At 41.2% G+C, this 27,359-nt stretch overlaps 1 protein-coding gene across 1 annotated transcript in view; it reads right to left on the bottom strand.

The window, feature by feature from the left end:
- Positions 1 to 27,359, bottom strand: part of LOC131591576 (inositol 1,4,5-trisphosphate receptor type 2) — a 244,024-nt gene that overhangs the window by 42,074 nt on the left and 174,591 nt on the right. Inside the window, exons 44-47 of the mRNA XM_058862400.1 lie at positions 25,319 to 25,414; positions 24,220 to 24,339; positions 4,551 to 4,658; positions 2,835 to 3,027 (exon numbers count right to left, since the gene is read on the bottom strand). Coding sequence (XP_058718383.1) covers positions 2,835 to 3,027; positions 4,551 to 4,658; positions 24,220 to 24,339; positions 25,319 to 25,414 — 517 coding nt within the window. The remainder of the gene's footprint in view (positions 1 to 2,834; positions 3,028 to 4,550; positions 4,659 to 24,219; positions 24,340 to 25,318; positions 25,415 to 27,359) is intronic.

The raw sequence follows: 27,359 nt of genomic DNA, 5'->3' as shown, positions 1-27,359 counted from the left end.
AGATCACAATACAGTTTATTATATACCAGAGTTTTGCCTCTGGTAAGATTTTAGGCCTGGATATTTTGCAAGGGAGTCTTTTCAGCTGCGTCTGAATCTGCAGCTTCTGTGCATGGGGACATAAAACCAAGCAAATAAATGGATTTTAGCACTCTGAATACCAGTCAACCAGAACACCCAGAATGTATCATCAGATGACCTATTTGGACCAAGTACACCAATGACATAGGCAAGGAACGATGGAGCAGGCATGGTGTCAGAACTGGAGTATTTTCCCCACCTCTGTCAAATTAAAAACATTTTGATCTGCTTGGGAAGCAGGCAAAATTTGGTCTGCCTGGGTTTTGTTTCTACAGAAGCTGACTATTTCCTGTGTGATGCTCAGAAGCCCATGGTCACCTGCTGACCAACAGCTCTATACTCCTGCTTGAAAGGACTCAAACACGCCATGATCTCCATATGTGAAGTGCTATACAAACACTGAGAAATAGCCCATATCCCAGAGAACCTACAGCCTAGCTAGAAAAGACTAAAAGGGGAAACAGTGCAAAACAGGGTTGGATTTGTGTCTAGAGTCACATACATGGTTCAGCAGGAAGGCCAGGAACAAGATCAGAGGGTGCTAAGACTCAGGCAAGCACTTCAAATGTATTAATGCATTACAATATGCTTAAATGGACATTTGAAACAAGATCCTATGTGCAATAGTGTAAAAACATCTCTGGTCAAAGAGGTTTCAAACATGATGCATCCCTCCTAACTAGATTTTAAAGTACTGAAAACTTCCTGCAAGTATGCAGAGCACCCAGCTAAGTTTTTATAAACAGCGGACTCCTTCAACTGCATATGACTGTCTCAGGCTTTAGACTAAATAGCCTTTAATAGCAATTAAGTAAATATTCAGATTTCACTGTGATAACCTCGTGCTGCTAACTGCTGAGATTTAAGCATTTGGAGCCATTGCAAAAATGACATCTGTCAATTTAAGAAGCACGGACTTCATGCTAACAGACACCGTGCTTCATGCTAACAGACACTTGGCTAAAGAATGAACCCTGCTTCAACCTGTATTATCTTTTCAAATAATATAAAAAAAACCCAGCACGGGGACTTGTGGGATATTCCATTAATGAAAGGAATTGAGGAATTTCTGTTCTGAATAAAAATAAAGCAATTTTCTTTGTTTACAGCATTAGGCAGGTCTGGTCTATCTAATTGTTGGGTTGGCTCTTTTATTTGTGTTTCTAATGCAAAACCCCCAGATACGATTTTTTTTTTACTGAAGTAATTTTTTCTACAATACAATGACTTTTATTCCCAAATAGACTGCAGATTCTGGAATCATGTATTTTTCAACTTATATTCTGGTCAGTTTGCCACTACTAAGTTTTTAGGGTGCCACCAAGAGAAGCAGACTTGGGTCAATGGGGCTCATGCTGAAGACTTGCTGCTGCTGAAAATTAAAGCCTGGGAATTGACATATAGAAAATTGCAATAACATCCATGTTTCCATCACATTCAGGATGCTCCCACATTCTATCCTCAGCCTATCCTGCTGCTCTAGACCCTATTCCTTCCTGATCAATTGCTGTGAGCATATGTGTGACACTCTTAAGACCATCTGCATTTTAGCAGTGAATGAAGTTATCACTTTTAGGCATTTTTATATATGTTCAGCCCAGAAAAGAGAAGGCTTTTGGGTGACCTCATTGTGGCCTTCCAGTGCCTGAAGGGAACCCACAGGAAAGATGGAGAGAGACTCTTGACAAGGGCCTAGAGTGACAAAGCAAGGGGAATGGCTTCAGACTGAGGGTAGGGTTAGGTTGGATATCAGGAAGAAATTGCTCCTGAGGGTGGTGAGGCCCTGGCAGAGGTTGCCCAGAGAAGCTGTGGCTGTCCCTGGATCCCTGGAAGTGTTCAAGGCCAGATTGGATGGGGCTCTGAGCAAACTGGGATAGTGGAAGGTGTCCCTGCCCATATCAGGAGGAGTGGAACTGTGTGATCTTTAAGTTCCCTCCCAATCCAAACCATTCTGTGATTCTACGATATATAAAATATAACTTTCTGCTCCAAAGGCCAGTGGCTGAGCTGGCAGGAGCCTTCTGACCCAGGAACATGGGCCATAGCCCCATTCCTGCCAAGGGCCAGCTGCTGTACTGCCCACCAGGGAGCTGAAGACATTAAGCGTACCTGGTGGGGCTTCCCTGCCCCTCCTCTTGATGTCCCTGCTTTGATCTGTCCCCCATGAGCTTGACCAAGCAGCTCAAGGCCATACATTTGCCTCCCCAGTACCACGGGACATGCACCAGCATGGGCCAACTGGGACACCCTGCCGGCCAGTCATGCCAGGCTGATGTGGACTGGCAGAGCAGGACTGATTCCATGGGAGCTGGGCAGATCTAAAGCAGCTGAGGTTCTGCTGAGAGAGGATTTTAAGTGACTGACTTTTATGAGTCTTTTAATGGCCTTTCAGGAATCTGCAAACCTCAAATATGCAGCTACACATGTTTTTGTTAAATATTAGGGGCCGTGGCTTAATTAGGTGCAACACTATCAAGATTAGTAGAACTACACCCAGTTCTTCCACCCCTCAATTTAACTTTTGGAGTCCAAAACATCATCTTGAACAAATTAGTAACTGTTCCATATTACACTTCTTTTACGGAGGCATGCAAATATCTCAGCTGACCTACACTCTGAAGCCCAGAACAGTTTTGTCTGTTGTAGTATCAGAGTGAACAGAGAAAAGTATATCATTAAAATTAAAGTATTTGAAGGTTTAAAAGCAAGGTTTTAGCATGATGAAGCTATTTTTTTAAAATTACAGTACTTACTCCTAATTTTCTTTTGCCACTTCATCTCGTTGTACAGATCCTCAGTCTGCTGGAAAAAGTCATTGACTTTGCTCCCTTGCTCATCTCTCTCTGTTGTATTGAATACCCGACTTTTGGATTCCCGAGTGAGGAATTCGCAAATATTGGGGACAGGAAAGACAATCTTTTCCATTGTTCTATCGTGGCGAACAATCTACAAATAAAATGCACATTTTTGTCAGAGTCTGTGACTATCTAATAAGTTTGTAATATTTTTTCTTGTTCACAGCTCCCTTTTTATTTACAAATTAATGTATTAATTATTTGGACATTACAATAAAGTTGGACCAATCAATCCCAAAACAGAGTAAAGCTGTTTTAATTTTCAAAAGCCTGCCTGAATAAGGTGGCAAATATAAGTCTCAAGAAAAACCTAGGTTCAGACTTCCCCAAATATAAAAAATGTTGTAATTCAGAATGCTTCAATTTGTCAGCAAATTGAAACAAATCTCTCCCAGCAAAAAGTGGAGAAGTTCAGGGGCTTTCTGCTCTGATTACAAAATACTTTTCTCATCTTGAATCTCTTTCTATGATGGGATAAGTTGTAAAGGTGAATATACAAAAATAACACTGTTACTCAGACAGCACTCGTATCTTGTCAGTCTTTGTCTTTTTATTTGACAAACCCCAATATTTTGAATTGTTTGCACTTCAGCACCTAGCAAGTTACTGGCAGCTAGATTTTATTTCATCACACCACACTGCCATCAAATTTGCCTCCCCATTCTGATTGTTGACTTTGCATTACTAAAAATACAGAAATGGGTAGAAAACCCTTTTGGATTCCTACGACCATGCTTCTCTACAGCCCCTGGTGAAAATAAAAAGCCCCCACTATTTGAATTTCAAATCAAGCAAATGAGGTATGTTAATATAGGGGAGATAACATCTGAAACACCATACAGGTCTAGGACTGCTTTCAAAGACAAGCAATTATCTATTTTGTACAGCAGCAATGCTAGGTTGAGTTTCACTTTTCCAGAAGAAGCTATTGGCCACATAAAAGTTGACCACGGTGCTTGCTTAATGCCTAAATTTACAAGCTACACAGATAAACTGGCTGATAATTGCTAAGAGAGATCTCAGCAGCACCCAGATTGAAATACATTAAGAGGAGCACTGAGCTGCTCTCTGGACAGCAAAGGCCATGGAGGTTCCACCTATCCTGTGGTGGGATACCTCTGTGGACCTTTATCTAAGACCAACCCATGGCAGGTATAAAGTTTAAAATAGAGAGCAGAACTGCTGAACCAGGCCAAGCCTTGGTATTTTAAACAAAAGCCATATTGAATGTCTACACCACTTCAAAACCTCTTTGTACTCCAGCCAGAGTTTTAATTTGAACAGCCAGCATCAATGGCTTTGAAACTCATGATTATTTATTTGAGTGATGTACCATACAAGATGATTCTTGACTTCATTACACAGGTCCTATCCACAGTCATTATTTCCCTAACAAAACATGTTTGCTAACACACAGCAAAGCTACTGTGAAACGATGGTTTGGAGGCACTTCTAATATAGGTGTATTCCTTTATCTCCCACAACCAAAAGCATATTATTCAACCTCCTCTTCATAAATAATCCACACCATTTGGAAGCTTAAGAAGAGGAGATACACCACATGCAAGACGCAGACTTGTCTCATAGTCCATCTTCTGGAGAGCAATCCTTTACCTCTATCTGTGCCGTATGTTTGGCATAAAACCTCAAGGCTTCATCTCCTTCATCTGGATCTGACCCTGGCTTCAGCATCTGTTGCAGTGTTTTATTGTGACAAGCCAACTAGAAAAAGAAGAAAAATGTGATTTATGTCCTGCTGCTATGTTTTCAGCTTTATCATCTCCACTTAACTAACACAAATCCTCCTTCCCCTCATTCCCATATACTTACATGCTCAACCCAGTGGGGCTCTTTCCACCGATAACAACAAAAATGTAATTACTCGAGAACAATAGAAACAATTTAGTCCTACGAAGTCAACAGAAAGTCTTCAGCTGAGATTTATGAAAGGCAACTTAGCCTCCAGCCTGGATGGTTTTTGGAGGGCTTTTGACAAATGCCAAAAACTGAGACTGAATGCATCTTTTCACTTGAGTTTAGACATAAAATTTGCATATCTCTGAGTACTATTACAATTAATTTACAATTACAAATTGTAATTTACAATTAATTTTTCTCAGTGACTTCAAATGGCTAAACTAGGTTGTAGGTTGGTATTCCAGGGCTGTAACTATTTCTGAGGGAGCTGGACTGTAGTGCCAGGCAAATACATCCCTAACAGTACAGTTTATACACACAGTAAATGGATATATACACACATACACATAAATACGTATCTCTCGTAAACTTTTACAAATTATACATTTCACATGATTGATAAAATACATCTGTTCTATATTGAGTAGTAAATATTTTAAATGTTCCATTGCTGCACACAAAGTTTAATAAGAAAAATGTTGGCAAATGCTTTCAAGATGTTCTGTAGGTGACTGAGAAACAAAGACCTAATTATAAGGCATAAGGATATTAGTAAAAATTCAGTTTTCCCTACATCATAGCAAGCGGTTTCCATCAGGAATAGCTGAGGCGTTTCACCTGTTTTAAGATGGGAAAAACTGCAGCAGGCAAGAAAAGGAAAAGCCACCTTGCAGATGTGATCCAGGGCTGAATCATCACAGCTGACATTACCACAACAGACCATTAGAAATGAGGCAGGCATGCACTCAAAATGACCACAGGAACCGGGGCTTTGAAGTGATGATCACCACAGGTGGGCCAGGATTGTGCTACATCAAATAGCACAGCCTGGTGAGGAATTATAAAATAATTGCATAGCTACAAAAAAGACTGACAGGGATTAAGTCTGAAAGTAACAATGGATCCAAACAGATACTGTAAGAATCTAACCAGAATGTGATCTCACTCATCTGGAATTTGCATGTCTCATTATCTCTCTTTTTTTTTTAACAATAAGGCAGGGGAGAGGTACAAACTTATCAAATAAAGATGAATAAAAAATGGAACAACCAAAAGTAAGATAATATCAGAAAGGAATATTTAGGAAGAATAAATGTGCTTCCAACAACTTCCTTGGGGACAGAAATCTGCTTGGTCCTGACAGCAGAGCCTGAGCCAACATGGCACAACATCAGCATATTATAAAAGTGTCATTTATCAAAGAGCAGATTCAGGGAGACCAGCAAAGAAATGACATGGGGGTTAACATGCAGACATGCAGAGGAATATTCCTTCCATCAGTAGTAGATTCTTGTCCTGAATAGTTGCTTTTTTACTCTATCTAGCAAATGCATGCATAGTATCATTACACACATTAATGTCTTTACCTAAATTTCCACTTATTTTGAGACTAAAAAGGCTCTTTAAGACTATCTGACAAGTTCTTCACCTTCACACAAGCCAAATAACCTGATCCAATCAGCAGTTTTTGCAGCATGACTGCAATGACTGCTTAGCAAGACCACTTGAATTCATCTCCTGGAGGTCTTTGCCCCTCAAGACATGCTCTAGAATCATGAAGAAAGAAGATGAGCCATTGGAAACAAGACAGTTACAGTTTAAAAATGCCCTTTCAATAGTGTTATTACTTTTGCCTTTCTGCTTTATTGGATGTCCCTCTGCTTCTGTACTTATGAAAGGGCAAGCAAGAGTGTCCAGTTCACCTTCTTTGTATCATTCATCATTCTGTGCACTACTGTCACGTTCACTTTTATTTGTCTCTTCTTTAAATTAAAACAATCCCTATCTTTCCCATCCCTCCTCAAACAGAAGACTCTCTGTGACTCAATTATTTTCCCTGTCTATCTCCAAGTGCCCTTTACTTTGGCTATATCTCTTCTTTAAGATACGAAGAAGAGCACTGACTAGACAGAATGCAATCACACCGTGCTTGGAGTGATGAATTAGCATAACCAGGAGCAAATATACTCCCCTTTTATTATCTTTGGTAATACAGAGGAACTTTGCCTGTATCTTGACCTTTATTTCTCCAATGTGAACCATTAAGATTTTGAGTTTTCTAACAAATGACAAGTCAAGGACATAGTTCTTATTAAAACTATAACGCCAGTTATGGAGTAAGGGACCTGCTATAGATTCAGAAATTTCCATTAGTACCACAAAAATTTTTTTATATTTGTGTGTCATGGAGTTACTTTACCTTTAAGAAAGTTGGAGTTGCTGGGGACTGCCTGGAGTCTTTTCTCCTGACCAATTATCGGTCATTGCTGAGAACTGACAGCCGTTTTAGCCATTGAAAAGGGGGATCAACTTGTGAACCCCACCTTAAAGTGTACAACTAGAACTCTCTTGTTCTCTTTGTTTCTTGGCTGTGAAAGGTAGCAGAGCTCCGGCTGGCCTCCAGTTCCCTGCCCAGGCCATGCGGCCAGGCGGGGGCCGGGCTGGGCCTGCCGTTCTCCCGGCCGGGAGATGGGACTGCGGGGCTTGCCCTGGGCCAAGCCGGGCCAGGCCGGTTCCTGGCTTGGCTGCAGGTTTTGCTGTAACTACATTCACTAGAAAACTGCTGAGTGAAGAAAGAGAGGGGCTCTGGGCCTGCAGCAAGCAGAGACGGTGACCACGCTCTCCAGAGCAGCTATGAGGAACTTTCCATCGCAGACGGCTCCAGCTCCTGTTCAGCAGAGATCACCGAACCATCTACAAAAGCTTGGGCAGGATTTTAACTCTTTCTTATCCAGATGAGACTTGCGGATTAATCTTTTCATCCAGAGAGAGAAAAAGAGAGTGATCAACATGAAAAGAGACTTTATAAACTACTAGTGGCAAGAAAGAAAAGAAGCTTCAAGAAAGGTAGAGAATTAAGAAGATGCTTTAATTAAGCTGAAATATCTTTCTGTTAAAACTATGGGGATGGACAATAAAGTCCTGAAAAGAACTCCTTTAATTCATGATGGAGTATGGGGAGGAATAGAGTGTTCAAAGTGTAAATTTGAGTAAAAAGTAGAGTAATTATAGTATAGTGAAGTGCTGGGAGATTTGACGCCTTGAGAGGCAATGAGAAAACTGTTTTCTAGTGAAGCTCACAGAAACAGATGAAGAATACTTTTTGCCTTTGAATAACTTATCCTTAAAAATGCTATCCCTAAACTCATGACCTATAACACACCTCAGGGTGATGTGGAATGGGAGGGGTGGGCTCTGATAACAGCAGCTCTGGGCAGCTGATATCAGGGAAATGGAAAACTATAACAAAAATAGTTTTCTTGTGAGAAACTCCATAAATTAACAGAAAAGAACTTCTGTTTCTCTACAGAGACTGATGAAAAGACTGTAGAAGGAATTAGGACTGTTTAAACCATCAAAATTCTAAAGTTTTTGTCTCTGTTGTCATGTGAACAAAAGAATGGTGGGCAGTAAGAAATGAAAAGGTTTTTCTGGAAGTTTATTCTGGTGTTCTTATTCTTGTAGTTTGTCAATAAACTTTCTTTATTCCTTTTAAGTTTTATGCCTGGTTTGCTCATGTTTTAATCCATATCTCACAGCAAGAAATAAGTAAATTTTTTTCCCCTTTTGTTAATTACTGGTTTAAAACCACGACATTGTGCTTGAACTTGTATCCAGAATTGGAAATGCCACTTGTAAACCATATGAAAAGTCTAGGTATTGCTTCCTGATATGCTTTGAGCTGTCCATAACTTTTACTGTAGAAGTCTCTCTTGGTAAGTATCAGTAACAGAAATTCCCTTATCACATGGAGCAGAAGGGAAAACCATGTCAGCTTCTCATGTTCTAATGGGACTGGCTAGAACAGGATTTGAGATTGAACCTATTTTACTATTTACTATTTTACTGTTTACTACATGAAACAGTGTGTATTTGGTGATCTGTACTGTGCTGAGGCTGTGCTTTCAGGCTGTGACTGTCCTGTGCTGATGTGTGAACAGAGCCTAGCACTCCATAGCTGGGGCTTTCCAGCACAGCCAATGGACAAAGTGACAAGTGAAGAACAAGCCAGGATTTTCTGTGCCAGCCCCTTGACTCCCAGAAAAGATACATCAGAAACAATGAGGGATTGCTGACCAAGCTGGAGGAGCTGTGGCACATTTCAGATGGGGAACGTACCTAAAGGCATCAGCAATCTTCAGCTGGTGAAGCTGAATCATCTTTGCTCATAACTTCATTTCTCTGAGCTTCCAAATCTCTCAATACCCACTTACCCTCTGTATACTGTAGACATTCAGACAGTAAGATCAGGGCAAAGGGCCCATCAATTTTCTGCTTGTATGGCAGTACCTACACAGGATGGATTCCTCTACGTTGACACAACAATAACTACGGCTAATATTTCTGTATTGCTACAGCCACACTGATGAAAGAACATTGTGGACAGCAATCTGAGAGAGCTCAGATCCAAAGCAGAAGCCCACAGTATGACTCAGAACAGCTTTAGGAATGCTGCTATTTGGCAGCTATGGTGTTTTCTGAAGCTCTGCTTTCATTGTCCTTCTTTCACCCCATAACGAGCTCAAAGGCCCACATGGGCCAGGGGGACTGTGTCAACAGCTTCCTTGACCAGGGCAGAGCTTTTTGTGAGATCAAAGACACAGAAATGAAAATAAAAACGCAGTGACAAACTGTGAACCTAAAATACAGAAAACTTATACAGAAAAGTTTATAATACACCCTAGGTGACAGTTTGTGCATGGTGGGTAAAGGCCATGCAAGCTCTGAGTGATGTTTTTTTTTTCATATTTAACTGCTGTGATGCAGTAAAGTGTTATATCCAGTGTGCTGCACAAATCTTTTGCAGCAGCTGGAGGACAAGACACAGGATGGACATGGCTGAGAGCAACTACAATGAGAAGAACAGTTCCATTTATGTTTCCAAAGCAAAGCTCAAAAATGCACCTCAAAAATACACTGCAAGTGTAGCTGATACAAAAAGAAAGAATAACCATCACTAGAGCCTGAATTTTCAAAGAGCCCCAGAAAAATCACCATTATGGAGAAAACTCCCTTCCTCCCTCACTCACACATCAGCCATGCCAGTGACAATATTTTAAATGTCAACACTGTATTTTACTGCTCATCAAGGCGTGTAGGGACAAGGAAGCAATAGCACATAATGGAACAGTGATTTCCAAAGAGGGGATCTGCAAGGCAATAGCTATATGAATAAAGATCATTTGGCTTTCAGTCAGCTCCCAAGGAAGGACTGCTGTTCATCTTGAAAGATTTTTACTTAAAAAATTTGGAAAACACTGTAATAAAGCATCAGTAGAAAATGTGAAAGATTGAGGACAGACCAAGAACGCTGAAGACATTAATAAAGAAACGGTAGAGATAAATGACAGAATTACAAGTAATGTTCAATCTAAACTCTTGGCACAACGTAACTACAAAATCAGATCTGCTACTCATCTGGGATGCCATATATGATCAGCAGCGTGGAAAACCTCTTCAGACCCAGCTTTTGCAATTAATATATGGGTTTCCTGCAGGCCTGTAGTTTTGTAGTCAAGATTACCTTGAACAAAAATGAAGCAATTTAAATGCTCCTAAAGAAAAGACTGATTTAAAGCTGTGAACATTCATTTCACCAGCCTGTCATTAACTCACTGACATGGTATAGTAGATTGGTTTGCCAAAATACCAGCATGTAGAAAAATTACTTAGAAAGAGAAAGTTTTTCTCCACTTTTCAATATTTCTGTAAAACACCAAGCCCCTTCCATATTTTAATAAGGATGTGTCAGTCCCTGGTTGTAACTTGTAAACCACAGGGACCTCTCAAATTCTCATCAAAGGCATGAAGTCTTACCTAGTACACAACTGAGATGGTTGTCACAATTCCTGCTGATTATACCAGGCTTTGTTGAAGCCCCCAAAAGGACAAAAAATACAAGAAAAAAGTACAAGAAATATAAGCTAGAGACACTAGGTTGGAGACCCCCAAATTCCAAGGGATTTATTTAATTTCCCAGCACTCCAAAACTGCCAAACATGGAGGGGCAGGGGGGGGCTGATGTAAAGGTGATTTTTTTTTTACTAGAATGGTATTAATGGATCTAAACGAGTGAGGTTTAGTGTCCTGTAAGCAATCAGGGTTTTCATGGAAGAGTCAGCTCACAGGCTAAGTGTCAAACACGTTAAACTGATTTCCTAGGAAAGGGTGATGGAATAGTACAAATAGCACTGAATAACTGGCTGAGAAGCAGAAATAAAGGCAACAATAGCACAAATAGCTCCTGTGCCTTGATACAATTTACATTTACAGTATTACTATTAAGAAGTATTAAGAACATATATAAAAAAAAAAAAAAAGAAACAGAATTATTGAAATAATTATTGTCCTTGTTCCAATTCTCTCAGTTCCTCTTCCAGCAGTAAGGCTGGCATGTGATGGGGAGATACCTGGCACATGGGACACTCCTGGCAGGGAAAGGCACTGGGTCAGGCAGCACCAGGAGTGCTGGGGACTCTGGCTTGTTTTGGGGAGGGAACTGAGCGTGGGCATGCTTGTAAGCTGTCACACTGCACAGAGCCCTCTCTGCCCTCTCCTCACTCCCCCTCTGGGGTACCAGCCAGCCCTCCTTGAGCCTGTCAGGGAAGGAAGGCCACTCCACAGGCCTGGAAGTTAATGAACTACAGCTCTTGGGGAAAGTGAGGTGAGAGTGTTTATACTTGATGCCCAAGGTCTAACATCTGAGAGATTTGCTGTAAATTATCTTCACCCCTACCCAGTAAGTAACCACACACCTGCAGCGTGGGTTGCCAGCCCAAAGGCCAGTGGTTTTTCACTGGGGGAAATTGAAACCTGCAGCAACAGCAAAATGATGCTTAGATGAGTCTCACCTTGCTGTGCCAACAGGCTTGTGCAACTGGGGCTCATTTACAGCCCCAATCTCTTCCTCTTTTGTCCTCTTCAGTCCCCTTGGCTCCCAGAGCCAGGCAGTGTGAGATCTGGCACCACCAAACCCCCTCACCAGGGATAATCCAGTCAGCTCACCAAACACGTCATTTTCTGCTTAGAGAGCAAGAAAGGATAAAAAAGTTGGCTGGGGACTGACAAGAGAACCCCCAAGGACTGAGAAAAAAACAGCCAAGAGAAAGTCAAGGGAATAGCAAACAGGATGGGTGACAGACAGAGGAGCATAGGAGACAGAAAAGGAGCTCCCCTTCCTTGGCGTGCCAGGACCTTACCACGCGCCAGCTCCCTGCCCAGGGCAAAGGAGAACATTCCAACTCCATTGGTAAACAAGGAGAGAAAAAAGCAAGGAAAAAGGAAATGTCATCTCAACCATAACTGAGCAAAAACTTTTATTCCAAGTAGCTGTACTAAAAGCAATAACAACTTCTCAGCTCCCCATGTTCCAATCAAAACTGAATGGTGCTTTCTGCAATACACAGGGCAACTTCCTTTCCAGAAGTCATTACAGTTTTATAGAGCGGCACCTTTGCACTCTGCCACAAAGCAATCTGTTAACAAACATTTGGAACAGCAGGGATGGAGCAATGGGAGACTCTCAAATCAAGTATTCATTGATTTCATTTAGACAATTATACCGTACAGAGCAACTAAAAGGGTTTAGAGTTAATCTTTCCCTGATGGCTTGTGGTACATGAGCAGGTCCCTGGGTGGTCCAGACGCTTTGGATTCTGTTGCTGGGTCTTCCACGGCCTTGTGTAACCTCTGAGGCACCAACTCTCCTCCCCAGCCTCCACATGGGGCACACTACAAATTGTGGCTAATAGTGTTCTGTCTCACAGGGGAGAAATAAAACACCTCAATATTATCACATAAAAGAAACCACCACAGCTAAGTCAACTCTATCACTATTATGTTTGCAGCCCCCCATAGTAATTTCATTGCTATTTTTGTTGTGGTTTTGCTGATCTTTTTTACCCTGATGAAAACCAGCAAAAGACAAAATGTCTTGTTAATATTTCAATGAACTTTACTTCCACGTGTCTCCTTTCTAATTTATTTTCAGGCAAAGCTGAGTTCCAAAAACATGAATTGTACACATGTGTGTGGAAGTTCAGGTCAGACAAAACATGCTGCAACCAAACAAAATTAATTTGAGGTGGGTGGATGTGAAACATCTCCACAGGCTGCATGTAAACTGTCACGGGCAGCTGTGCCTGCTTGAGTCAAACCAACCCAATGCATACAACTGGATTTTGGTGTACACTGGCCATACTGGACAGCAGTGAACGCAGGATGTGGACAGCAGTATGCAATCCAGAATATTCCAACAGGAGGACACAACTGCACTCAGAGAGACTGCCTCCCGTGATTACTGTAAGCAAAATTCTGCAAAGCACAGGATGGAAGGAAATCAGATGATGGAAGTGTCAGACATGATTATAGGGAGGTAATGAGAAAGTTCAGTGGCAAAGAAAGAAAAGGAGAGCAGAGTTTCTGCAATTAGTCTTCTTCAGAGCAGAAGGAGAAGATCCCAGCCACATGCTGCTCCATAAAAGGCAGACAAAAACACTGGCACCAAGGTTGTATACACACAGTCTGGGAAAGGCCCAAATCCACACATCAAGAGAACCATTCACCTCTAAAAGTGACCAACACTTTACATACATTCAAAATACATAAAAACAACTAAGAGAACTGTGAAAGGCACACCCTTTTCAGGAAGTCTTAAAATCCTTTTGCTCCCAAGCCCTTCACTTTCTGTGTTTCTCTTCTCTGCAGAATGGACTCTCTGCCAGCTATCTTCTTCTGCCTACTACATGGCTTCTCTAGAAAAGGCAGGCTAGCACAACCAAAAGGAGGAACTGCTGCTGACTCTTACTTTGGGGGCAATGTGTTGAGGGGAACCACAATTTCAAGTTTTAAGTATGGACAGACTTCCTTTTGTGAGCCATAAGACCAGGAGACGTTGACTGGCACTCAACGTCCCTTCCTCTGGCACCATGAGCAGAAAGTTCCTTGAGGGTTGACTCTTCCAGAATGGACTCATCCTCTTCTTCAGGATCTACCCAAGCTTGTCTTCTCTCTTACATTTTCAGGATAGTGCCACCCAACCTGACATCATCACCAGCTCTGCCATGGGCAGGTGTGGCTTGGAAGACAGCCCCTGCAGAGGCTGGGATAAACCAGCCTGTCTTCAATGAGGCACATTAAAGGGGCTTAAGACCTCAGTTGCAGCCTGGAATCATGGCTCAGACTCCAGGAGCCGAGTAACATCGATGTAAAATTAAAAACCCTGTTCATAGCCAGTCCTGTTCACATCCCACCTTCTCAACACATAGTTCCACAGCACACAGAAAAGCATAACTTGTTCAGAGTCAAAAACATATGAAACTGAAGCAGCAAGCAAACAGCTGAAGCTGAAACCTGTTGAATTCACAGCAGACAGGGATTTCCTACTATCTGCTGGGCCTGATATATGTACATTGTGGGGTACAAAACAGGGCAGTGTACAAGTGTGGAGATGGGCGGGAACTGAGAGATGACTCTCCTCAAACAATTACAATGGGGATATTTGCCAACATTTTCAACCATTCTGTTAAATCTCTGCCCCCCCTACAATCAGCAGAGCAAAACATCCCTAAAAAAATATAAGCAGGAGCATAGGACCAGAGAGAAGAGAATGTAAAATGATGAGTTGCTCGTTCCAGCTCTGTATTATGGCTATTGTCCTCAGGAGAGCACTTTCACCTGGCACCTATGAAATAAGAGTTCTTGGTGGGAGTAAAAACTTCATCTCTCTCCTTACCAGATATTCACAAATAATGTTCTTTTGCCCAGCCAACTAGCACTTAAATGGTGTTCTACAGACTCAAAGACGGAAAAAGCTGGAAAGATTTTCCAAACCGAGTTCATTTAAGGTTACCACAGACCATCATTTGTAAAACAAACTGAAAACCCTTACCCACAGAAAAAGGCAGAGAAAAGGATTCTTTAATCCCAGGTTGATTAGATGCTTATCTGTGTGCAGGTCTGAAGGTGATCATAAGTAACTGATCACCTCACTTTTAGTGTAGAAAAGCATAATCAGCTGTTAAAACTAAATTTCACAGCTGGACACTTTTATTCAGTATCTCATAAAGCTGCCTCAGAAAAAGTGCAAGGTGAACCTCATTTTCACTTTTCTGCACTGTGTTGAATGAAATACAGAGGATGGCAACTGAGCTCTGCTGATTTGTAGATTACATATTCAGATCTTGTCTGGAAAACTCTATGGTGACTGAGATATCTAATTAAATTGTGACATCAGAGGAGATGAGAGTTAAAACGGAGCAACTGTGAGGAACAGACATATTTTGACATTCTGTTTAATGCTCTTTATTTTTGTTAACCTGTAATTATTTCAATGACTACTGAACATAAAAAAGTATGTCTTTGTTAGAGAAGATTCCCCCCCCCATTTTAATTAAGGTGTAGGATTTCGCAATGCAGATACCTGAGGCCTATTAGAACTCCTCTGATACTCTGATATAGGTTTCACTTCCATGATATTTCCAAGGTTATGCTCACTTCCCCTCAAACCAAAACCCAGCTTAGGGTAAAATGTTTTAGTTGGGCTGTACTTAGGAGGTAAAGGTGCACATTGGTTCATTTGAAGGTTACCTCTAATGGAAAAGCTCCAGCTCTGTCTCCAGAGCAAGAACTCAACACTTCATGTAATTCAGCTTCCTTAATAAGGGGAGTTTGCAGCAATTTGAAGAAAATAGCTACATTACATACATTTCTGAGCCAGTTAAATGTGCACATAGCACTCGGGGCTGGCTGAATGTGCAGTGTGCTTTGAAGGGTGGCTTTGGAAAGATGGCACTGTGTGGTCCCACATTTATTGCCTCTCAACAGCCTCTGGACTGAGTTTACTCAGCTTCCAAGGAAAATTATGCTTAATTCTACATAATACTTCTCCAAGCAATTTCAATCTAAAAGTTTAAGGTCAAACCATCCTCCTTGTGACCCCTATATCATCAGTCTTAATGCATACCAAACACGAGCAGGCAGCTCCAGAGTAAGAGTATGCTTTGAGGCCAACAGGACAAGTTCTCTACTAGTATAAATCAGTAAAAATCACTGTTGCTTGCCTGCTTTGAGTGGAGGCATTCCCATACAGACCAGCTGTGGACACAGCTAAATGAAGACCCATTCTTCAAGTGGGAAGAGAAGTAACTGCCTCTTGGGTGACAGAGAACCAAAAGAGGACTGAAGTCCCTCTGTCCACCCCTGCTGCTTCAGACAGCAATAAAAAGGTAGTGTGGTTATTGCTAGGCCAGGGTTGCAAACAGAGCCTGAGAGCAGAGAACGTCTTGCACAGTATTTCGTTGTCCCACAGCCAATTTTCAGAGTAAAACCACAGACTAATGTGAAGATTTCACAATGCAGACATTTGACAAAGAAAGGGTATTTTTTCTGGTGTAACGTTTGGGCCCCAACACCAATTCAACATATTTCCCAATGACAAAAAATCTTGTAAACCACAAAACACAAAGATTACAGAAGTTAAAGATAGAAGAAGAAACCCACAAAGCAGAAATATTAAGGCCACCTGTGCACTAGTGAAATGCAGTTGCCACAGTCAAACAGGATATATCCCTTGTTAACATTACATATAATAAATCACACACATATGTAGAATAGACACATCATCTTATTCTAGAGAAGCAGAACCAGAAAAATTAAAATAAGCTAAAGCTTTTGTGGCCAACCTACAGTAAAAAGCTCTAGCTTGAATCCTAGAAGCTCTTAGCAGCCTAAGACAACACCAGATGGAAAACACAGGTTCCCATGTAGATTCCTATCAAAGCCAGAACAAGATTCTGAGGGGAATGCTTCCAAGGAGAAGGGGAGAAAAAGAAAACATCAAAGGACAAGTTGCCAAGGTTATAACCTGAGACCTAACATCAGCCACAGACGTTTATTTAACCTTTCAGGTGCTCATTAGTGTCAAGCCCTCATGGCAGCCTCCATACTGTTTCTCCATCCTGCAGCTGGCTGAACATGGAGTTATATCCCATCCTAATGAGCCACAAGGAGGGTGATGCGCGTCACTGGCTTCTGTTTCCATCTTGGCAATCTCAGTGTAAAAGCCTTGCAACATTTCTGATTCTCCTGACATTTAATTAGCCGGTGTCATTTTGATGCCATAGCCTGTCTCATCAGGATGATAACTACAAAACAACATGTGGAGCATAAAAGTTCCATGAAAAGTTTCAGGTCTGGCAGCCAAGCTTACAAGTCCCCTGACAGTCACGGTTCCTGATGCTGGATCCCATTAGCCCTTTGTTTTGGCATTGTTAACAGCAAGAGCTTCTCTGTTAAGGACAGAGAAACAAAAAACCACCAAAAAACTGCAAAGCTCAGCATAGCCTTGCAAAAAATAACATCCTTTGGCTTGAAAAATTGTACCTGTCCTGCAGAAAGAGAGCATCCTCATCACAAAAACTCACAGCTATCCATCCTGAAGGACAGGTTTATCCTACCGGATAAAGTCCATCATCTTCTGGCCTCAGTAGGTAGTCCTATTTATTTAATTGTGTTCAATGTTTTTCTCCATTTGTCGTCTGGTACTTGGGAGCACAATCTCCAACAATACCTGCCAACTGCTTCTTATCCACATCAGCCACACAATTTGACAATGGTCATTGCTACACAAAATGTGAGACATCTACATTTGCACTCAATATAACCACTGGTCTTTTTTCCAAAATCCTAGTCTCATATACTAAAACATTTTTTATTCTTTGACAGTGTACAGAGATGTGTAAAAACTCAAATGAACCAAGATATTTCATTCACAAAACAGAATCAACTGAAAATCTTTGTCATCAGAAGATACACACAACCTAACATTTTGTAAAGACAGACATGCAACTACCTGAGGCAGAGGATGAGCAGAAAGAACTCAGCAAGCTTAAAAAATTTACTGAACCACTGTGGTCCCAGACCTCAGCTCATCTGGAGGATCTTTTCCTGAGCTCAAAGCTGCTTCCCAACTAGATGAGCCTATCTTTTAGAGCAAAATGCTCTGAGAGCTCACAGCTCCCACAGGGACAGAGAGATTTCTTTTAGGCAAATGGTATGGGCCAGTAATGGCAACACATCAAGGGTGAAGGTGCTCTTGCAATACTTTTCCACTTATATTCTGTTCATCTTATTTCCATGGTAAAATTGTGATATTAAAGTTCCAGCCAGTTCATGCCCATGGCAGACTACTGGGCTGTAACTGGTTCCACCAGTTCTCTCTCCTAAACAGCCTTTCAGGTGCTTCCCTGCTGTGTCTTAGAGAAGGTACTTGGCAATGCACATTACTGAGCAATTAATTTCTGCCTTCTTCAGCAACATTTATTTTTAAAAAGTCAAATTTCACCTTGAATTTAGACCTGACCACAATCATACTTCATGCAGAACAGTATTTGGTGAGCCTGGGACAACCCACTCAGTTCAGAAAGCTTTGGAGGAGTCACATGCAGTGATCCTGTTCCACATTTGGAGGCCCACATTTACATTTGTTTCCTCACATGTTAAACCATGGAAGATCTGCACCCATCATAAGCATGGTCTCACCATGGAAACCCTTGACCTGGCTTGAATTATATTCAGGTCAGGACAAATGGATGAGCACAAGAATCCACATCTACCTTTTACTATGTTTTAATAATTGTCTTTTATTTTATACACACACACACATACTCAAGGGAAAAGAAGGACAAAGGTCTAAGTGAATCTGTCCAAAAGTTAAAATACAGCAAAATGAAGGAAATCCAGGAACTGCTCCAAACTACAACACCAAAAATAACCACCCAAAAAAAACCCCTTAAGCCTTACAATACCTCCCTCACACACATGAACACATTTGCATCCGTTACCTTCTGAAAGCTTTTCTTGCCTCAGCAGCCCATAATAGTAGCAGCACAGGAAAGTTTATTTGAAAAACACACGTTAGCATGTCTCTAAAAGACTTTTGAAGTACTAATGTGGTCAGTGATTACGCACTACCCAACAAATGCCAACTTTCCACGTTAGTGAAGTAGCTGGGATTGAGTGGGCATAGGAGGAAAGCTGATGTGGCAGTCAAAGGAAAGCACTGGGGATCAAACAAGCCAGATTTGCTTCTCATGACAGTTCACGACTTGCTGTCTGTGCCTGCTTCTGCCTTGGTGCCTTTATCTGTAACACCAGGTAATACCATCTACTTAAAAAGGGGGAAATAAAATTAATGAGAGCATTTAACTGCTCCAAAATCTTATAATAAGCAAGATTAATTATTTTAAAATTTCTGAAGCAATTATTATTGTCATTTCTTTGTTCTGCTGGAGCATGTAGAAGTCCTAGAACCATGCAGCTGTAGGCACAGTACTGATGTGAAAAATAAAGGTGGTCCCAGTCCTGGGTGTACTAAAATCTGATGAAAGCTACGGAAAGATAGACTAAAGAGACACTCACAGAAACAATTCTTAGAATTTTTCTTTAGAATTTTGGATAGCTATTTTTTTTTTTAAACTGACTTTATCCTTAATGAATGTATCATATCTAAGTCTCATTATCAAACCTCTCCTATTTCAAATGTCAGAAAGAGTAACTTTTAAAAAATAGCTGGTAGTGTGTCTCTACTCCCAAACTATAAATCCTTGCCATCAATTATTGCCATTTTAATTGCCTAGTTAGCAAATACCCTTCATCTGTCTACATTGTTAAGCAATGAAGTAAGCATGGCAGTAAGACACTAGTTGGATAATGCTTGCCAAGTTTGATAAAAACATCTTGATTCTGTTATAAATATACTAACAAATATATAAGGCTGAATGACTTATTTTGCTCAGCCCATTTAAAATGAGCACCAGCAAGGAAGATGCGTGTCCTTAGCAGTACCTGCAGTGAGAACCTTACAGTTCACAGCAGATTTACCTCTTTTTCCTTGGTTTATTTTAAGAACTTATAAATGGAAGGACACCTCCAACTGTGTTAGTCTATAAGAACATAGCCTGGTTCAAATTTGTCATCACTGCACTGATACCAGACAGTGATATAATTCTTCTAACCTTATTGGGTGAAGAAATATTTTTCATTAAGTCTTGGTGGCACGAGGTAATTATATAAATATAAGTAGTTTTATTGGTTGGGATTTAAATAATACTTTAGCTTAATCTCATTTAAACAAACAAACAAACAAATACCTTCTATTTACCTGGAAGTGACAAAGGTATCATGGAGTTCCAAGACCTGTGCTCCCTCTCCAACAGGGCATTTAAGCAGAAACTTTATATTGAGAAAACATTTTGCGAGCCTGAGAGCATGGAATACTCATCACGAAAGGGGTGACACGCTGCATCAGTACCCCTACGCTCCTGCCACAGCCTTGGGAACCAGGCAGAGGAGTTTATACAGCATTGGAAATCTGAAAGTTTTGTTACAGTTTGCTCCCTTACTCCCCCACCACTCACATCCTTCCAGACCAAGGACATCTCCCCACAGCTCTGCAGGCAGATGAAAGTGCACTCTTGCCATGCTGCAAGCTGACAAAAAGCTATGTAAAGTTATTTCACATTCTTGTGACCCTCATGAATAAAGCCCCTGCTGAAAGCTACAGTGGATTAGCTTGGGCTCCATGCCTGATTTAGACAGTTTGCATGAGCTGAAAAACACAAACACTACAAAGTATTTTCTGTTAACAGAAGCACACACACATACACATATATATATTTATATATATGTGCATGCAGACTACGGGAGCTCTAGTTATAATCACTGCCTTATCTTGCTTCACAGTATATCAAAGGGATCATGAACCTCATGGAAATACTGCCAATGAAGTACTGTATTTTAGTTTACAAACTTCTGAAGTACTTTGTTGACTAACAGGCAGCCAGCTCAAGCAGCCCTCTGAAAAGCCAGAGGATTTCTTTAACTTTTTCTAATTTCTTTCTTTGTGTAACCATTGATTCTTCTACACTAATGCTTCTGCAGATAAGGAGCAAGAATGAAACTTTTTTGTGCTGCTGTGTCAAAACCTTTTGTAATTTCCTACAGGGACATCACATCAAGATGAAGTCTCTTTGTGGACAGCCTTACTCACTTTGCAAAACAAAGTGTGACTAGTTTTAACACAATCTCTTAAGAGGACAGCAGTAAAAGTACCACACCTATTGACTGAGGCAGGAAGAGAAGTGGTGTAAGAGGTGATGGAACTGTCCATAACACAACTTTGGCACTCACCCAAGACCACTGCAAGGAATTGTCAAGGTCAAGGCTGGCTCTGAGCATGACATTTGAATGAGAGAAAGAAAACAGAATCTCCTCTGTGGATTTTCATGAGAGCTGTGAACTCTTTCTACATACCAATAACAGGCTTACTTTTCCAGGATGTGATCTCAAGCACCAGCTCATGTCACTGTTCCACAAGCAACAGTAGAAGAGCTACATCTGGAAGGAGCCCGAAAACCAGGTTGCAGAGTAGGACTGCAGCTCAGGGCAGCTCCTCATGGACAGCTCAGTTCTGCTTTCTTCCAGTGGCCCTCCCTTCTCCCCTCTGCTCACAGAGAAGCAGGAAAAGTGAGGAGCAGCAGTGCCCAGACAGCCTGGGGTCAGTGCAGGGGAAGCAGCACAGCCACAGCACGTGGCATGCTGGAGGAAGAAGAAATAAAGAAAAGAGAGGACCAAGAAACATGTGGAAGACGTGTGATCACTGGCATGACACAGCTGCTGTACCCACACACCTCTGTGTGTGCACGATGTGCAAGCGCACATTTAGGGCAGGGGCTGGGAGGCTGTAAGGAAGATCGACTAACAGAAATCTCAGCCTTGCTTGTGACACATGTACAACTTTCTATGCACTGTGGGTCATTTACAAGAATGCCTCTTGCTTCTGGTAAAATCAACCACAGGAAGGCCAAGGAAGGATGTAGTGGTGGCAAAATGCAGAACCCAGCATTACCCTGAAGAGCACAACGACAAAAACTGAAAGTCGGAGCTCCCCAAAATAAACTGTCTGTGTTTGAGGGCTGTAACAGCAAAAAGGGGAACTCTCAGTCTTGATTCTGCTATTACAGAGGGACCAAAAAGCTGTAACTAGAGCAAGCGGTCACAAGGAAGTGTAAGGAAAGCGACTGAAGAGCCACACTGGTTGAAGAAAGAAAGGTAAGTCAGATGAAGTGCCACAGCAAAGAAATATTACGTAAATCAGGTCAGCTAAGCCAAGCAGAAGGCCTAGGCACCAAAGAGCCACACACTCAGCAAAGCAGAGGGTGTTTGGAGACTGAAGCCAGCAAAGGAACCCAGCAACAATGGCCTTACTGAGGAGGGTCCATGCTTGTATCCTGCCCATCCCAGGGCGAGCAAAAAGGGCACACATGGAAAGAGTTTGGGGTCAAAGATCAGCAGGTCTGTGCCGAGAATTGTAGTGTTTCATTAGCAGAGGACACAGAAAGGCCCCAAATTGCCTGCCCTAGCATTGCTTTGTTTTGATATGGGGCTTGACATGGGTGCAAAGCTATTGTAAACACACGTACTATGTTACAGAAATGCAAGAAAAAGAAAACAGTCTTTTTTCTTTATTTCTTTTTTTTTTTTCCTTTGGTAAAAAGACGGATATTTTTACAGCATAGAGAGCCAATCATGACATTTAATTTTACAGAACAGGAAGAAGCTCAGTAAGTTGCTGTAAAAATATCCACCCTTATGCAACTGAAATCCAGCTATGGATCAGGAATAGCTGTGGAGTGGCACCATGGACCTCTCCAGGGACAGAGCTTAACCTACACCTCGGCCAGCTGGTGTACCCCTAGCAGTGACCTCTTGTGTAAAACGACCCCAGCAGTCACTTCATATATAGCTTTAGGCCTATATCCCACTCCCCCAAACCATATTTTCCATGTCACAGACCCTGTTAAGTAATTTAACACAAACTGTAGGCAGAAAACAGAAAATACCGACATTTCAATTTGGCAGGCATTTAAATTTTCATTATAAGCATTCAGACAAGGAGTAAATTCAGTCAAGGTAAGGAGCTGCAGATGCTTTCTAAAAATACTGTCATCTCTGATGGGTATCTTATGTACAGCCTCACAAACAGCATGAGACTAGAACATGGTCAACCACACCACCAACAACATAAGAACAATACCTATTTATTTAAATGTGCTGTGAGCACGCCTGCATAACTCAGTAACTCCTTTTTTGCATTCCTTTCTTGAAAGAAACTTTGCATAATGCTACTGTAACTATAGATAGCTTTTTTTCTTTTTTATTCCACCGAGTATTCAATTCCTAAAAACACTTAATAAACATAATGAATGAGGAACACTCCCTATCTCTATCTGTTTCTTCTTACTTTGGGAAAAATATTTTTTTTAAATTTGGCCCTTATAAGAAATACCAAATTTTGTAATTTATGATATAACTAAGAAGTTCATGGTCCTTACTCTTTCAATTACAAAAAAACTTTTCAATACTCTGAATGTAATTGAAAGATAAACTGGTTTTGACATCAGCTATTCTGAAGAATAAATAGCCCATTAAATAACAACCTTCCGTGTACATTCTACCTTTACCAGCAGAGAAGTAAAAGTGATCAGACAAAGCTTGAGGGCACTACAGCATAATTTGAAAGGAGAAAGCAGTGAAGAGGCACAATTATTCTTATTGGTAAAGTAATATTTCTAAAATAATAGGAATCTTCTGAAATCAAGTTCACTTGGTATCACAACTGAAGGCACTATTTAAAATATACCAGTAATGGTAACACAATTTATGATTTGATTGATATAAATAATCTGTTAATTTTAAAATAAGACAAAGCTAAGTGGACAGTCACTGTTTTACTCACACTGCTCTATTGCAAATAGCAGGTTGTGTGAAATTTCTCCTCAATGGGAGTACCAACATATTCAGGATCTCCCCTTGGGCAAGGGATGGCTCACAAGGTTGTTCCTCAAAACTGAGGGATTCCTTACCGTAAGAGACTCTTGCTAAGTGGTTAAGAGCATGCTAAACTCTGAAATCTTGATGGCTAAATGATATAAAGGATTGATCATGTGCAGATAAACCTTTAGACAGAAACTGTCGGGCAAAGCTGGGACTAAGTCTGGATCCAACTGCACCTAAACTCCTCTCTGAGAAGGAGAATGCAAGGGGATCTTTCCTTAATACCATGACTCAACAGGAGGGTCTCCCTGACAGTGTTGGCTTGAGCCTGTCCTGTATGCAGTAAACAATCAAGTGTGCCTTGCCACTGAACCTTATTAACCCACTGTAAGATCTGCTATCAACCTTTGGTTTTCATAAATAAACACATTGTTATTTCTCTCTTACCACTGAAGTGCATGACTCCACCTGCAACAACGTGGAGTTTAACCATGCAGTGCTTTTCTGGAAGCCGTCACAAAACAAGACATACCTGATGTGCCAAAATATAGATATTATGGCCAACATCTTTTGGGGAGATGCCATCATCTCCATTCTCCTCCTCATGGTCACATTCCAGACCTTGGTTGTAGGCATTCTTCATCACATCCACCTGCAACACAAACCAAGCCAGGGAGAGATGAAATAAATGTGGTTCTTGGGGAAAAAACACACTGTGTTTGAACACAGCCACTTTGTTCAGCTTCAGTCTGGATGGGTGCCCTGCAATTCTGCAAGAAGGGTGAGCAGCCTGAGAAGCACTTTCTGAATAAAGACAAGCTTGAAGGATTTATGAAGCTCCAAACTGCTACATTTTTCATCAGCAACCATGAGAAAGGAACGGCAATGCTGAGCCTTTGTGAGCAGGTATTTTCACAAATGCTTCTAAAGACTGGTCTAGATATGGTAGGAAGAGCTGTGTAGCACTTAGAGTGTAGCCATGATCTTCTTCTGGCCAGAGCAAGCAGCAGCACAATGCCAGCAGGCATTGGGCTCTGCCTAAGGCAGGGACCATGCCCCCAGATTCTTCCTCAGAATCCCATAAGAATTCCCAGATCTCTCTGTTTCTGTTGTTACACAGTCAAGTCGTATTGGAAATTACTTCCCCAGATTTCCAACTCATTTAAAGTTCCTGGAGACCTCCATAAACATCAGGGTCATTCCAAAACACAGCAACAACTGCTTGGAACTCTCTTTGTTCATGAGACAAACAAATAACATACATGTATATTAAATGCATTCTGTGTCTACACACACGTTTCTCTTAGCACTGCTTCACAAACTGTACAAGCTTAATTTGCCAACCCTTGACAAACTGCACTTGAAGACAGTCTACCAGAATATGATAATTTAGTTAGGAAACAATTACAGAAAAGTGCTTGGAACGGATAAAAATAATGAAGTCGTAAAGACTGAAATCATGCATGCTTTATCCTTTTAAAGTACTTTTTGTGAATTAGTACTATCCTGATACATTGTGCCACCATACGCTGCCAACACTTCTCAGCTTAGATACAGATCATTTTAGAAATGTTTTAATGACAGATTTTTTTTCAGCCAAAAGATTTATGAATATTCACAAGTTTTCTCACCAGTTCTCTTGGTCTCATGTTGAAAAGGATTCTTTCCGCATTCTCACTGTCTTGCCTGCTTTCCATAATAGCCAGCAAAAGCTTGGAGGCATTGTTCTAGAGATACAAAACCAAATTAGTGCAAATTTTAAATCTCTTTCATGGATTAATGACCCTTGCATTTGTTTTAATTGAGATTATGAGGACCACTTTTTTAGTGGATAAGATTTTCAACCACTTGCATCTTTTATTTTACTGATGTATTTAATAGTTTTTTTTTTAATGTCAGCATAGCATAACACTAACTCTGCACACTATATTGGAAGGAAAATTTTAAACACTGAAAAATATTTGATACAGAGTGTTGCTGCAGACTGTTCATGAGAAGTTAAATTATATTTTCTTTCCTTATTGCCCACCTAGCAATTTTTGCCTTGGCTTTCGTTAAAACAAGACTCAGCAGAGGTAATTACAAAACACGTTACACAAAAGGTTTTATCATTCAGGCAGGTTTTCCTCCCCTTTGGTTTTTATGAAGTCAAACTGGTTATTATTTGAAAGGTTGTAAAATAAACTGTTTTCATACACTCCTGAGATTTTGTTTCACTACTAAATATTCCTGTGAGAATATATAAAGACAACCTTTGCCTTGTCAACTGGCTGCTTTTCATCAAGACCGCTCCTCAGGATTACCCAGCATGAGCTTTAGCTGCTGTAGCCCAGTGGTGCCTCAGACTTCAGAGACCTGCCTGTCTTCCAGTTCAATCAGTTGTGGTGGAGAGGAATTCTGGAGGTTTGGCTGCTTTCTGCCCCAGAGCAGGGTTGCCTTGGCTGACCTGCCACAGCATCCTCATCATTGCCTATTACAGACTGAGCTGTTGGAACACTTGGAAGCAAGAGACAGTCCCAAGGGAAGAGGTAGGGGCCAGGAAAATTCCCAACCCACCCTATAACCTCATTCTCAGCTGCTTATTGCCATTATCAACAATTCTAGCCAAAACTTCTCCAGTGAGGGTGTGCCTCAGATAATTGGCATGGACAGTTCCAGAGGAAAAGGGTTCAGCTGCTTTTGCGACCAGGGCGAAAGAAAGATGTTATTTCCTACATGTTCAAGCAACTCATGTTTTAAGCAGCCTTTGTATCTCCAAGTTTTGATAATAGAACTGAAAATACAGAGCACTAGAGGTCAATAGAACAATCACATGAGTTGTAGTGTCCCAGTCAAACTTGTCCAACTCAAAAGCATTTTGTAAATTACAATTTGAGTACTATAGTGCAGAAACACACTAATTTCACAGCTAAAAGTCCACAGGGATTATTCTTGGTGAGCACAGAATCACAAAACTGTGCAGGTTGGATCATAAAACCACACACTAAAGGCTGCCCTCTGGACTAAGATTCCAGCAGTCCAGCCCTTGCTCAAAGCAGCTTGCTCAGGGCTGTGTTAGGCTGAGGATTAAACACCTCTGACTAGAGGACTGAAGAATGAGACTGAAGGTAAGTGGAAGGAGAGTAGATTAGAATGAAGACAAGTACGTAACTGGGGAATTAGAAACTTCTGGAAGAAGAGACTGGGAGCTGAGACAGAAGCAAGGACAGAGGAGCCTGGGCTTGCCAACACAGGAATGAGCTAAGGACAAAGAACAAGAGATGAGAAGACCTAACTGGGACTGGCTCAAGGAGAACAGCATTCCATATGAGTTTTGCCATGTCCCTTTCCTTTTGCTTCCAAATCAAATCAGGATCATCCATGGGAAAGGTCTAGTCAGACTCTTTACCTGGTGACTGGCACTGCTGAAGTTTAATGTGCACAGTGAATGAGAACAGGAGGAGGTAGAGAAGAGCATTTTGGTCAGGATTACTAAGAGGATGCTGCTCTGAAGAGTAGGATGCTTCCTTTGCTGCTGCAGATTTCTCTTAAAGTGGTGACCAAGTCAGGAGTGGTAGCATTGGCAGGATCTCAAACCAAGGAGGAGGGAAGGGACCATGACAGGCTCCCAGTAGCTTGGTAAGGAAAGGGAGGAAACAGGAGGAAGGCATCAATCCATTCACTCATGGCTGA

Source organism: Poecile atricapillus, chromosome W, assembly GCF_030490865.1.
Source record: "Poecile atricapillus isolate bPoeAtr1 chromosome W, bPoeAtr1.hap1, whole genome shotgun sequence".
Taxonomy (NCBI): domain Eukaryota; kingdom Metazoa; phylum Chordata; class Aves; order Passeriformes; family Paridae; genus Poecile; species Poecile atricapillus.
The sequence above is the reverse complement of the archived record's forward strand: the minus strand, read 5'-3'. Positions and strand labels throughout refer to the sequence as shown.